We start from the raw sequence: 13,133 nt of genomic DNA, 5'->3' as shown, positions 1-13,133 counted from the left end.
ATTTCTATTTTAAAAGATGAGACTTGTAAGGAAAAGTGGTATCTTGAATTAGGTCAAACTGACAAAATGAGAAAATCCCTAAGTCTCAGGTACTTTCATGGTTTCTTACTCTAAATTTAATGCACAAGAAGCAAGCTTCCAGCGACATTATTTGGCTGAATTGCAGGATTTTGTCACAGGTAATTTCAACATTTCACCATGGTAGAATATTGACATAATTTATAGTCTGCTGACATAAATAAACATCAAGAATAAAGTAAAAAAATGAAATGTTATAAGTTAAAATGAATGGCACTGGAACAGGTAAGTGAAGCAGAAGGAAGTTTAGCAAGGAAAAAAACAGATAGCTACAAAGCAGTGAATACCCACTTATTTACAAAGATTCAGCATGGTTTTAGCTTAAAGAGCTCTCCTAACAGACATCATCTGGAGAATTTTTTCTTTGTTATAGTTATCTACTTCACAATGAAAAATTCTTCTGTCAGCTGGTGGCTGTTAGATCAGACTAGAGGATCATAGCTCACATACACCACCAAAAAATTTAAAATCTGGTGCTAAATTATGAACCTGCGTAGGGCACAGTGAAGAAACTTTGATGTAGTAGTGTGATGTAGTGAATTAAATAACACACAAGAAATGTCTGTTACTTGTTAGAAATTTTCAAACTGTGTGGACTCTCTATGTGAGTAACTGTGCTTTAAAATGGAGTTACTGAGATCTAGCTAAGAATGCATGTTTAGAATACTGATGTCATTCACTGCATAAAGCAGATATTGCTCTATATAGCCATGATGGGAAAATGATGTAAATACCAGGTATACCAGTTTTATTGTAAAGGATGAGATTTTTGAAAGCAAACAGAGTAAAAATAAAATTAAAATTATGTGTTTTGGCCTTTGCAGAACCAGTTTGCAAATCTTCATTATATTGAAGTGAAATTCCAATATTTGTAATATTTTAGGTCCTGCTTATGGTCTCACATTTTGTGAAGTTAGAAATACATCACTCGTTCTTCTGTGGAAAGCTCCGGTGTATGAAGGCAAAAGCCCCATTACTGGCTACTTAGTGGACTACAAGGAAGTAGATACAGAAGACTGGATCACTGCTAATGAAAAGCCCACTTCAAAGCGTTATTTTAAGGTAACATTTTCATTAGTTACTGGTAATTCAAAATGGACTTCTGAAGACATGACTGAATAAAACAAAGACTTGTATGTGATCTTGGGCTTCTGCTAATATCTTCAGAGAAGCAAAGAGTATAGATTGTTTTTATAATTGGCTTTTTTCTCTATCTTGTTCAAGGTCACTGAGTTACATGAGGGTCATACCTATGTTTTCAAAGTTCGTGCAGTGAACGATGCTGGGGTAGGCAAGTCATCTGAGATATCTGAACCAGTGCTTGTCGAGGCAAGACCAGGTAATGAACACTTTGATTTCCTTTGTTTCTGAAACACCAGAATACTTAAAAGTGAATTTAATCAGTCTGATTTGATCTTGTAGAACAGATAAGTATTTCAAGAATTAAAAAGCTCCTAGCCTTAAAACCAAAAGAAAAAAAATCATGTGGATGCAGAGGTACTGTCAAGACTCTTTGCTCTAGAAATATTTGATCAGTTATTTTATTTTTTAGAATGTGCTACTTGGTGTGAGCGAAAATAAGTTTGACATAATATTTATTAAAGCTCCCAGAATTATAATAGATCTAATTTACTTACACTGTTCGGTGTACTTCTGCAAGTAAAATTAGTATCTATTGGTGAAGATGGACAAAATTAGTGTGGGCTTTAGTAATTTCTGAATTGCAGCTCTAAAATAAAATGTCACCTTGACATAGGAGTTGATTGCTGTTTTTCAGGAACAAAAGAAATCTCTTCTGGTGTGGATGATGAGGGTAATATTTACCTGGCTTTTGAGTGCAAAGAAGCCACAGATGCTTCTACTTTTGCATGGGGTAAATCGTATGAAGAGATTGAAGATTCTGATAAGTTTAAGATTGAAACAGAAGAAAATCAGTAAGTCATGCTAGTCCTTCAAATCATTAGTTTTTCCTGTTAAAAATTTCATGAGAAACATCTCTAATTGTGTTCTTCTTTATTGGTGATTTTAGTTCTAAGCTGTACTTCAAAAATCCTGATAAATCAGACGTGGGAACTTATTGTATCTCAGTTAGTGATACAGATGGGGTTTCTTCCAGCTTCGTTATGGACGATGAAGGTAAGGTCCTTAGGATCTAAATTCCTTAATTTTATGACCTCAAATGCACTTAAAATTGTCCAAGAAAAAGAAGGGAACCCCACAACTCTGACATTGCTTCCTGTGTATTAAGGAAAACCAAAAAAGACGACACAACAGGCTTTGTGTGATCAGCTATTTTTATGATTATCCCAATAATGTCACTTGGCATAACTGAAGATAGTATTTTCTTTAAAAAAAAAAAAGATAAAAATATGTCCTATTAGACATCCTATTGCTTTCTTTATGCTGGGACTATAATGATGTTTTCAAATAACTATTACACTTTCAGTTAAATGTCTGAAAATGCTGCTTTTAAAACTGTTTTGTGAATCTCTTTCTCTAGTATGTCTCTTTTGCTGTCCTTTTACTCCATAACCTTCCATATCTTACAATAACTGGTACTCTGTGAGCTGTAGAGAGATCTGTGCTTAGCAAGGAGCCTTTTATAGAGACAATTCTTGAATGTCTCAATATAGTTTCATATAACTGAGAGACAGAGAATTAGTCAGAAGATAGTGAGAAAAAGGATGTTACTTCAGCCAGATCTGAATGCATTCAGTTAAATCGTCCTTTGGCTTAAATTTAGATTAGTTTTACTTTATTTCCCAGCACCTATTTTATTTCACTGGGGTTGCAATGAATTTGCTTTAGTCTGACTGCTGTACCATTGAGGGATACTGAAGTGAAAGTCAAGGGGAGGAACTTAGCTATTTTTAAATAGCAGAAAAATTGCTTTGGTGTTTCCTAAGTCCACAGGTTGTAACTGATATACCCAGTCCCTTAAGCATGAAAATCCCTTTACTTACCTTTCCAAGTCATTTCAGTAGAGGAAATGAGACTGAGTATGAGTCTGATAGTATGCAGGAGTTTTATCACAGTGTGAGCTACATCAAATCTTCCATTACAAGTAGATGTTGAGAAGTCCATGTTCAGCCATAAAAGACATGGTTCTCTAGCACATGGACCATTTTATGTGACTTCTTAGTCATTCTCAATAACAGCTTATTCTAGGAAAGATAAACTGATAATATTTTTAATTTTCCAATCAGGCATTTGATTTGATTTCCAAACAGGAATTTGATTATGAGAAATTCCTTCTCTCTTAGTTTTGAAATATCACTCAAATCTGCCTGTAGGTCTTGTTACTGTCCTACCTTATAAAGCTTTTTTTGTAGAACACTAAAGGTGTTTCACATCCCACAGTTAGCCCATGTCTTCCCTGGTCATATCTGTCAGTCAAAATTACACTCTTTTTTTTTTTTTTTTTTTAACTGGATGCCTGGATGACTCAGATGTTGTATTTTGGCCCTGAAAACCATTATTCTGCTGCTTTGTTCCTTCCTCAGATGATATATACATTATTCTATAATTTTGCTGAATCCTTGACCACGTTATAAATGCTTGCTAATTTCCTCTGGTCTTTATATTATCTGGAAATTTGGAATTGGAAGTAATGTTCATCTTCCAATTGGTAATGAATATGATAAATAGGGCTAGTATGAAAATATGATGAAGTGATTTCTAGACTGTCATGCAGCCTTCATGAGGATTTAGTGCATTAAATAGAACTTTCTGTAAATTTTTTACAGAAAAATTTTTTGCACTCAATCTTTTTTCTTGCCATAGTAAAATAAGCTTTTTAGGTACAGTGTCAGAGAGGAAGTCAGCAGGTAAATGAAACTTTACACAGCTTAGAAGCTTTTGTCTCCTGTCTATATAAATCCCATAGAGGTTTCATCCCTTGTTTAGATTCTCTGACATAAGAGAGTGTACATGAAAATGCATGAAATAGGAACGCTTCCTAAATCCATGGATCAGGATTTTAAGTTTCTTAAATATTTTTTGTCATAATTTTCTGAAGAGAGTTGGGCATTTCACATATAAGACCTAAGGAAATAATCCACTGATGCTGATCTGTACCATCTTTGACACTTGTTTTCTGACTGTTTTTCAGGATACTTTAAAACATGAATATTTTTCTTAATTTCAGAGCTTGAACGTTTGATGACAATAAGTCATGAAGTAAAGAATCCAAGTAAGTTGAAGATCTGAATCTATTTGATACTTCTAGAAAAAATACAATTACATACTAATGACTGGAGTTTGAAAAAGGTTATTCCTTATACAATGGCAGCTTCATTTTTCATGGACCAACTTGTTTTCTTTCCATTCATTTAGAAGAATATTAGTTTGCATTGAATAAAATCATCATTGTCTGAAAGTCTTTTGAAGTTTAACTTAGACAATTGACTATGGGTTGCTACTAGCTAATTCCTTACATATGTGCAAACTATAACTGTGAATTCTTCTCTTCCTTTAAGAAATTAATTCACAATCAGCCAAAAGGTGTATTAGATGTCTTTTCTCTGAATAAAATTTATTGAATAGCCAGCATTCTGTAAATAATAGGGAGATACTCATATTTTAATACAGTAGTACTTTTTTCTCACAAGGATTCATGCATTATTGACTTCTGATTGCTTTCTGCAGCAATACCTCTGAAATCAGAATTAGCTTATGAGATTCTTGACAAAGGTGAAGTTCGTTTCTGGATTCAGGCTGAAAGCTTATCACCAGATTCTACCTTCAGATTTGTTATTAATGATAAAGAAGTTGAAAACAGTGATGTAAGTATATATTGATATATATATATATATATATATATCATACATATATATGATTTTGTTCAGTAAACATTTATGCATTAATAGATACTCTATTTTTACTTTTTGCTTAAAACCATTCCGTTAAGATCTGATAATGCCTGAAAGGAGTGTGAATTTTAACTTGAATTTTTTTTTGCAGTATGGAATTCCTGTTGCAGGGAACCAACAGCCAAGGAGAAGGAGAAATTAGATACAGATCAGTATTAGACACATTTGATTAAAAGTAGTGCATAAATATTTAAGAAAATAGCTCAAGACAAAGAAGCAGCTGTAAGCAGTTTGAATTCCAAAGTAGCAAGACATTTTGTTCCCAAAGACCCTCCAAGGCTACTGCTGCTGCTTGTACATATCATGTGGGAGGCACTTGAAAATGCAGCAGTGGTCATAGATATAAAATTTGGATTGTTTCACTTTCGATTTATATTTTCAAATTTTGGCCACGACACTAAATGGACACTGAATGGCGACACGGAGATGAAAGGGCAGCCCACCAGCTTGTTGCATTATTAAAGCTCTAGTTAGATCTTTCATAGAAAGGGTCACAAAAAAGTGGTCACATCAGGCTGAGAAGGAAACAAGATCATGCCTTTGCAGAGCTGGAGTATGGTTCGTCAACTGGGCATAAAATACATCACTTGAAATACATTTTCCTGTGGGGAATCCACCTCCTGTGCAACTGTTTTTAAGGTGTTCAGTTTATTCCTGAGCATGCAAAGCCTGGTTTTGACCAGAAAAACTTATCAGCATTTTTATACCATAGAAAAGTGAAGACCATTTGCTCTAATTACATATTGGCAAGTGGAAGAAGAAGTATTTCTGAGTGAAATATTTCTCTGTTTTTCTTACTATAAGAAGTTATAAACTATAGCACTGAAATCCTGAGTATAAGTGACTAGGATGTATTAAAGTGATGATATTATGTCTTGGCAATGTTAGTGGAACAGAATGAGCTATTTTTAGTTCTCATGTGTTTTGGAAGTGTTGACATCAGAGAGAGATTTGAAGTGGAGCTGCATTATTTCACCTCTTTAATTAGTAACCCACAGGTGACATTTACATTTGGAGACTGATGATATTTTTGTGGAAAGTCACATAAAAGCCTAGTATTTATGATGCCCATAAAATCATTGAACTTCATCTTGCTGCATAATGGCAATAGTTAGAAGCCTAATTACACTCTAAAACCTGCCTGGAGACTGTGCTACAGTCACTGAACACGTTCAATAGCCCGTTATGCTGGTGAATTGTGGGCTGATTCTTGACATTGGCTGAAGTGATAAATTTTTCCTCCTCGGTCCTAACAGGGAACACTTCCAGTAAGATTTCAAAATAATCTGAAAATGGAATTAATTGGGCCCTATTTAATCAGCTGCCATTTGAATATTTTTTTCCTCTACCCAAAAGCAAGAAATAAAAACAATTTTCTAGAAGTGTGATAAAGGATCAAATTAAAATATACATTTTGTTCTTTTTCTGCTTCTGGCAACTCTTAATTTGGTATTCTCCCTGAGAACTCCTGAAATGAATGCAAGTGTTGCCCTTGACCTCTGTGGGCAAGTGAGAATTTGAATTTGCACTTTTTGATAGTTTGGTGAAGTACATAACTTCTCTTCTTAACCTACCTGGCCTATGTCCTCTACTCTTACTTAATTTCCTGATTTATTAAATCTTGCCTTATTCTTTGACATTTTATCATCTTTCTTTGAACTATGTATGGGAAAATGCATATCCAAATTATATGATCATTTATATAATATTGTATAAATGTTATACATCAGTCTCTTCTCTCAGAGTAATTTATTTAAGGGAATGTTATACTAATCAATCTGTTGGCTACTTCTTTGCTAATTTCATTATCTATTCTCTTTCTTCATTCTTCAGTTATCCCATCAAGATTTAAAGTAGTAGTGTTTGTACCCTTGAAAGTACCAGCATTCAGTGCTGAACATCTTGACTCTACACTATTTTACAGGATTTTTGTCTCTACAAGAGTGAATTTGCTATTGAGGCTGGCCAGGAGGTGTCCCTCAAAGCTGAAGCAGTTATATCTATGGGGACATTCCCACTAATTTTGGATCACAACTTACAGGTTCTTCCCCTTAAGGAAGTGCTACAGAGAGTTTAATAAGTGATATTTTCACTAGGTTTTCTTTCTTTCTTTCTTTCTTTCTTTCTTTCTTTCTTTCTTTCTTTCTTTCTTTCTTTCTTCTTTCTTTCTTTCTTTCTTTCTTTTCTTTCTTTCTTTCTTTCTTTCTTTCTTTCTTTCTTTCTTTCTTTCTTTCTTTCTTTCTTTCTTTCTTTCTTTCTTTCTTTCTTTCTTTCTTTCTTTCTTTCTCTTTCTTTCTTTCTTTCTTTCTTTCTCTTTCTTTCTTTCTTTCTTTCTTTCTCTCTTTCTTTCTCTCTTTCTTTCTCTCTTTCTCTTCTTTCTTTCTTTCTTTCTTTCTTTCTTTCTTTCTTTCTTTCTTTCTTCTTTCTTTCTTTCTTTCTTTCTTTCTTTCTTTCTTTCTTTCTTTCTTTCTTTCTTTCTTTCTTTCTTTCTTTCTTTCTTTCTTTCTTTCTTTCTTTCTTTCTTTCTTTCTTTCTTTCTTTCTTTCTTTTATTTTGAGATCCATATTTGTGTCTACAAATATAATACTTCCAGCTATCTCTGGACCCTTCTAGGAATAGTCTGTCAGCCAAGCAAAGCTCTTTATTGAACTGGAAAGTTTATTGCATCTAAAGGTTGTTGGTGTAGGCTCTTCTTCAAACATGCACAGTACCATTTTATTTTAAGATCTGAATCAGCTATATCGTGATGACTCAAGGGTTCCAAATGCAGCTGTACATGTAGATTTCTGTCACCAGTGGGATGTTGTAAGACAAGCCGTCCGTGGATATAAAATATTATTAAAATGATATAAAATATAATTAATCCAATAGGGAATCATAAGTAGTTTCCACTGTACTACAGTCAAGTTATTACTTCTTTATTTCAGAGGCACAAAATAAGTTGTGACCGTCCAAATGGCATTATAGAAATGCTGATGGAGCAATTTACAATTGACAATGAAGGTACCTATACAGTACAGATTCAAGATGGAAAGGCAAAGAACCAATCTTCATTAGTGCTCATTGGAAATGGTATGTTCACTGAAACACTGAAACTTTGACTCTGTTGAAGAAATGACAGTTTATTATTCAATTATTCTTTATGAGTTACTAAATAATTTTTCATTAATCTTTTCTAAAATTTAGCATTCAAGGAAGTATTGGATGTAGCTGAGCTCCATCGACGGGAATTTCTCAGGAAGCAAGGTGAGACCAAGTAGACTGGTGACTTTAGGCCCTGTTTGCAGCTAATAATGAATCCTTGGTGAATACCAAGTGCTTCCAAGTTCCACTGATTTAATTAGAAAATGAATATGTTGCACAGTTTGAGGAGACACTGCACTCTTGGTGGATCTCATTTTACAACATTATCATACTCTACGTGCAAGTGCTGGCAGAACTTTAAGTAGAGAAATGGGAGTCTCTACAAGAGGCTGTCTTTGCTCAAAATTCATGAGAATTGTGCATACTGCAGGCTCTGATCTAACAAAATGTTTCAGCACATTTAGTCTTAAGCATACGAATTATCCCTTCAAAATAATTGACTGAGGAATAGACAGTATAGTGTCAGACAAAGAAGATTAAAAACCTGATCCTGTGGTTTCTGTCCAAGCAAAATTTCAGTACATTTGTTGCATATGCACTACACAGTTATAGAGTTTGTTATATACTTGTTATTGATGTAATTTGCAGCTAAAAGTAAGAATTACTCTAGATTCCTTATTCAGCAATCTATCACGGTGAAAGCCTTTTAAAATTTAGTTTAAGCTCTAGTTTGTACTTTTTCACCTTACAAGCACATGCCTTTAGGATGAGAGTAACAATAATAGTTAAAAATATTCTAAATAGCTTAGGTAAGATTCTTCACATAAGCAATGTGACTTTGTTATTTTCTATTTTTTGGGTGGGCAGGGATCCTTATTTTTTAGTAGATTTAGGAAGTAACCTGTATCATTTATAGCACAAACTCACAACATTTTTCAGTTCTTATTGATTTAAATGAAAGTCTGAGGCTGTGCTACCTCCCATGTCTGGATATTGCAACTCTGGGCCCTGATCCTGCAGACACTAATGCACACAAATTTACTGACATAAGTAACTACAATAATTTTAAAAGGCTACATGTGTCAGTAAATTTATTTATGGATATATATGTTTGCAAGAATGGAACCTCAGTGAGGAAAATGTGTATTTCCTGTTCTGCTTTTAATATTAAATTAATTTTTAAGCTTTATATAATCCGGACAAATAATGTCTGGCATGGGATTTTTGCTCTGAACATTTAAATGTGGTTTTGATACATTTGCTTATTCTTCACTTCCCTTTGGATTGAATATCTTGTTTGTACATGTGTTTGTAGCTGCTTTGTTTCTTTCCTATGCTTAGTTAGTAATTTGGCATACACATATTTAATAAACTAATTTGTCTCACTGGTTTACATTTTGGCATACTACTTATACAAATGGAGACAAACCTTGGGTTTCTAAGCTGTATTGTAGACAACTATATGGGGCTGTTATAAAATAATTGTCATCCTTTTTCTTTCTTTCACTGGTTCTTTTTGATACTCTAAATTCTACAACATATGTTTAAAGACAGGTTTATTTCTTAGGTCCTCACTTCTCTGAGTTTCTGCACTGGGAAGTTACAGAGGAATGTGAAGTTTTGTTTTCTTGTAAGGTAAGGAAATATACTTGAAATAATTTTTTAGAATGTGTTGATTAAAAATATACATTGGAAACGTGAAGAAATGTTTTGATACTTTTAAAATCAAAAGTTTACTACGCAGAATTACTAAAAATAGTTTATTTTCTTTACCATTCTTCAGCAGTAGTCTTAATTTTAAAAATATTATTACAGAACGTTTCTAACTGTGTTAGGTGATCTAATTATTTATAAGAATCGTGAGCCATTAAAATAATTTTAACAAAATATTCATCCTTTAATAGTCCTTGAGTCATTACTCAAAAAGTAGCCACAAAAAGTCAGAGTTCAAAAGCTTTCTTCACTGTCTCCTGATTTGGAGGTTACTATGCCAAAGCATCTATTATTTAATCAACTGTTACCAAGCATGCAACGAAGGCTTCTAGAGTGATGTTACAAAACATGATTTTTATTAATTTGGCTAATGAATTTTGAATCTTAACTAATGCTAATGTGCATAGAATTCAGAGTAACTTCTGCTATTAACATCTTTATATTCCATTCTAAACTGATATATTTTAATTTTATTGCTTTTCCAGAGTGACTGATTAGAGGTCTGAATAACTAAGTTAATTGAATTCAACAGGCACTGAACTCTTCTTCATTGCATTTTCCTATAATATGGACTCTTTTGTATTAATTTCCCCCACTTCTTTTGAATGAGTTTTTGGCTTTTAATTAGGCTAACTTGAATCATTCATTATGAGCAATTTACATGCACATTTGTGAGATTTTTTTCCCTTCTTTTTTTCTCCTGGCTAATTAGGACGCCTTTAACCTCAATTTATTCCCAGCAGAAATGACCTGAGTTGTGGAGCTGCCATTCTGTGTGCCCCCATTTTAGGGCTCAACACTCATTAGCTAATATGATACCTTTGCTGGTCCTGATCTGCATAGCTGGTGTACTTTATAATCTCAACATGCATTTGCCTCAGGCATGAACCCTGCTTATTGTTTTATCCATATGGGAAATTAAATGTTGCTGAACCAGTTATACTTGTGTTAATTCTCTACAAATTAATCTGAAATTATCCTTCTTTTCATTGACTGTTGAGTCTGTTTATACCACTGGAACTGTGAAGGGCTGAGTGTCTGACTTGACTATATGCTTTTCACAAGTGTACTTTTTGTTTATAAGGTCAGAACATTTTATGTAAATGAAATCTAGGATGTGGGCTGGTTGCACACTCATCATTTTAACTGTGCCATTGACCTTACAATGTTTATTACTGTTAGTGTGTGACTGGCCATTAGGTTCACGTGGTGCTGTTCTTTATAGCTGTTTAACTGATATTTGTACATAGGAAGGGTTTGAACAAAAAGCTTTTATTTGTGTAACAAACTTTGGATACCTAACATTCAGCTAAGAAGAGTGGCTTCCCTGGGCTATTTCTGTGGAAAAAAAAACATACAAGTTGAACAATGTCTGCCTCTCAAGGCCATATCAGAGTGCTTAGCCCAGGCCTCTTTTAGGCTCTTTTAGTGCTCCTGTGCAATAAAAATTGGCATGGGTACTTTTACCTCTTTAAAGAGCTGGGATAATATGAAGGAAGTACTTGTAAAGGAGGGTTTTTCATCTTGACTTTCTCAAATTGCATGGCTTGAAGTAGGTGAGTTAGGAAATCAGGCCAACTGGAAGCTTCTCCAGGACAGAGAAGTGCCTGGATGATTCAGGTCCATAATGGTAATAATGAAAAAAGATGGATTGTTTTACAAAGAGTACATCAAAAGTAGTTATGTTGCCTCACAGTACTACTTATTTTCTGTGTGGTTGGATCTGACTGACCTTTGGTTGACTTAGTATTTAATTCAGATATAGCTAGGACTGATGACCTTGTTCTTCCAGATGGGATGCCAGTGGGATGTCTTTGTCCATCTGAATGATAGCTCAGTGGTCTTACCTCCTTGGGCTTTTTTGTTTTGGTTTGGGTTTTTTTTATTTGCTTGTTTTAGGGTGGGGTTTTTTTGTTTTTTTTTTTCATATGCCATCATCTACTGTGATTTTAATTCAAAAACTTCTTGAATTTCAGAATGTTCAGAAGCTATCTGTTCTTACATAATTTTGTTTCTTATTTGTACCATGTCTGTTAAAACCAAGATTTTTAGTGTGTGGCTAAACAGAAAAAGTGACTTTTCAAACTAAATGTCAACATGAAGTATCTTCAGCACTGCAAATTGAATGTGTCGGAAACTCAGTCTATTTATTGTCAGATTGAGTGCTAACAGCCTTTGGTGAGAAAATGTTGAAAAAACATTAAAGGCTTGTTCCTTCAGGCTTGGTTCAAATAAAATTGCCACTCGTCATATGACTACAGGATTGGCCACTTTGTAGTTACTGGTAAGTGTAGAATTCTGTGCACTTTTCTGAAGCAAGGCATTGCTTTGGCCCAGGTTGTGATCTCAAATACTCTGTCAGAGATCCATAGCAACCACACTGGTAATTATACAGCAATATTTTTTATTAATCTGAGCAGTTTTTATAGAGCTGGTACCAGGAATCAGTATAGGAGGCCCTCCTATTTGTCTAGTCACTGCTACAGTGAGCTTTCTCGGTGTTGTACTCTTTCTGAAGAGTACAACTTCTTTAATGTGAAAGGGTTAGAAACTGGTGCATGTTTTTTCCTTCAAGCAAACCACTTGGAAACTATTGCTGATCTGTATTAACTTCTGGGCTGCCCTCTATCCATTTGTTCAGTTCTTTTTTAAGGAGGCTTTTTAAAGCAACTGCCTGGGGACTGAGAGATGTCCTGCCAGCTCTGTCCTTCTACCAAAGCCACACTGACTGAGAGTTCAAGCTACACATTCAAGTGCCATTGCAGTTCTGTGATTTTTAGAAGGATATGGCGATAGCAATGTAAAATAAAACATAGTGCTACTAAAAGGGAGAAAAATAAAATATATTGCCAAGATTTCCAAAAAGATATGAGCTTTCAGCTTCTTTGAATTCACAGTTTGAGGTCATTTGATCAATGGTATTTGAAATGTCACCGATACACAGTTTATATTTCAAAATTATAGAAGTACTTGTGGTACAACTGTAGTCTATTTATACACAGCTTAGAGGACCCACTGCTGCTACAGAAAAATGCTGACCTTCAAGAAGTTTATCTGCATTTGCACCAAATTATTAAGACCTTTTGTATTGGGAGAGACTGCAATCTGCAGATTTCCTCAAGTCTTTGTACTTCCCATAGGACATAATATAGTAGAAAAAAAAAGATTTCTGGTGCAGCCTAAAATTTTGATGTCTGAAATGCTTTCAGAATAGTAATTTCAGTTACTCTCTGCAGATGGGATGAATCTGCAAACTGGCTGAATACTCTTTAAGATAGGGTTTAAGTTCTGTGTCGCAGATCTCTGGAGGTACATGGCAAACACAAAAAGATAGAGAGTTCAGAAACTTTGATTTCAAAGAAACTTCTCACAGATATCTCTAGAAAA

General features: G+C 34.2%; 1 protein-coding gene across 1 annotated transcript in view; it reads left to right on the top strand.

Annotated features, from left to right (window-relative positions):
* The window catches only part of MYOM2 (myomesin 2), a 74,724-nt gene that overhangs the window by 48,534 nt on the left and 13,057 nt on the right, over positions 1–13,133 (top strand). Inside the window, exons 20-28 of the mRNA XM_008506198.2 lie at positions 962–1,140; positions 1,303–1,417; positions 1,856–2,012; positions 2,108–2,214; positions 4,226–4,270; positions 4,726–4,862; positions 7,877–8,021; positions 8,136–8,195; positions 9,601–9,668. Of these exons, the coding sequence (XP_008504420.1) occupies positions 962–1,140; positions 1,303–1,417; positions 1,856–2,012; positions 2,108–2,214; positions 4,226–4,270; positions 4,726–4,862; positions 7,877–8,021; positions 8,136–8,195; positions 9,601–9,668 (1,013 nt within the window). The remainder of the gene's footprint in view (positions 1–961; positions 1,141–1,302; positions 1,418–1,855; positions 2,013–2,107; positions 2,215–4,225; positions 4,271–4,725; positions 4,863–7,876; positions 8,022–8,135; positions 8,196–9,600; positions 9,669–13,133) is intronic.

This window comes from Calypte anna, chromosome 3 (genome assembly GCF_003957555.1).
Source record: "Calypte anna isolate BGI_N300 chromosome 3, bCalAnn1_v1.p, whole genome shotgun sequence".
NCBI lineage: Eukaryota > Metazoa > Chordata > Aves > Apodiformes > Trochilidae > Calypte > Calypte anna.
Note: the sequence above shows the minus strand (reverse complement) of the source record. Positions and strands in the feature narration are given on the sequence as shown.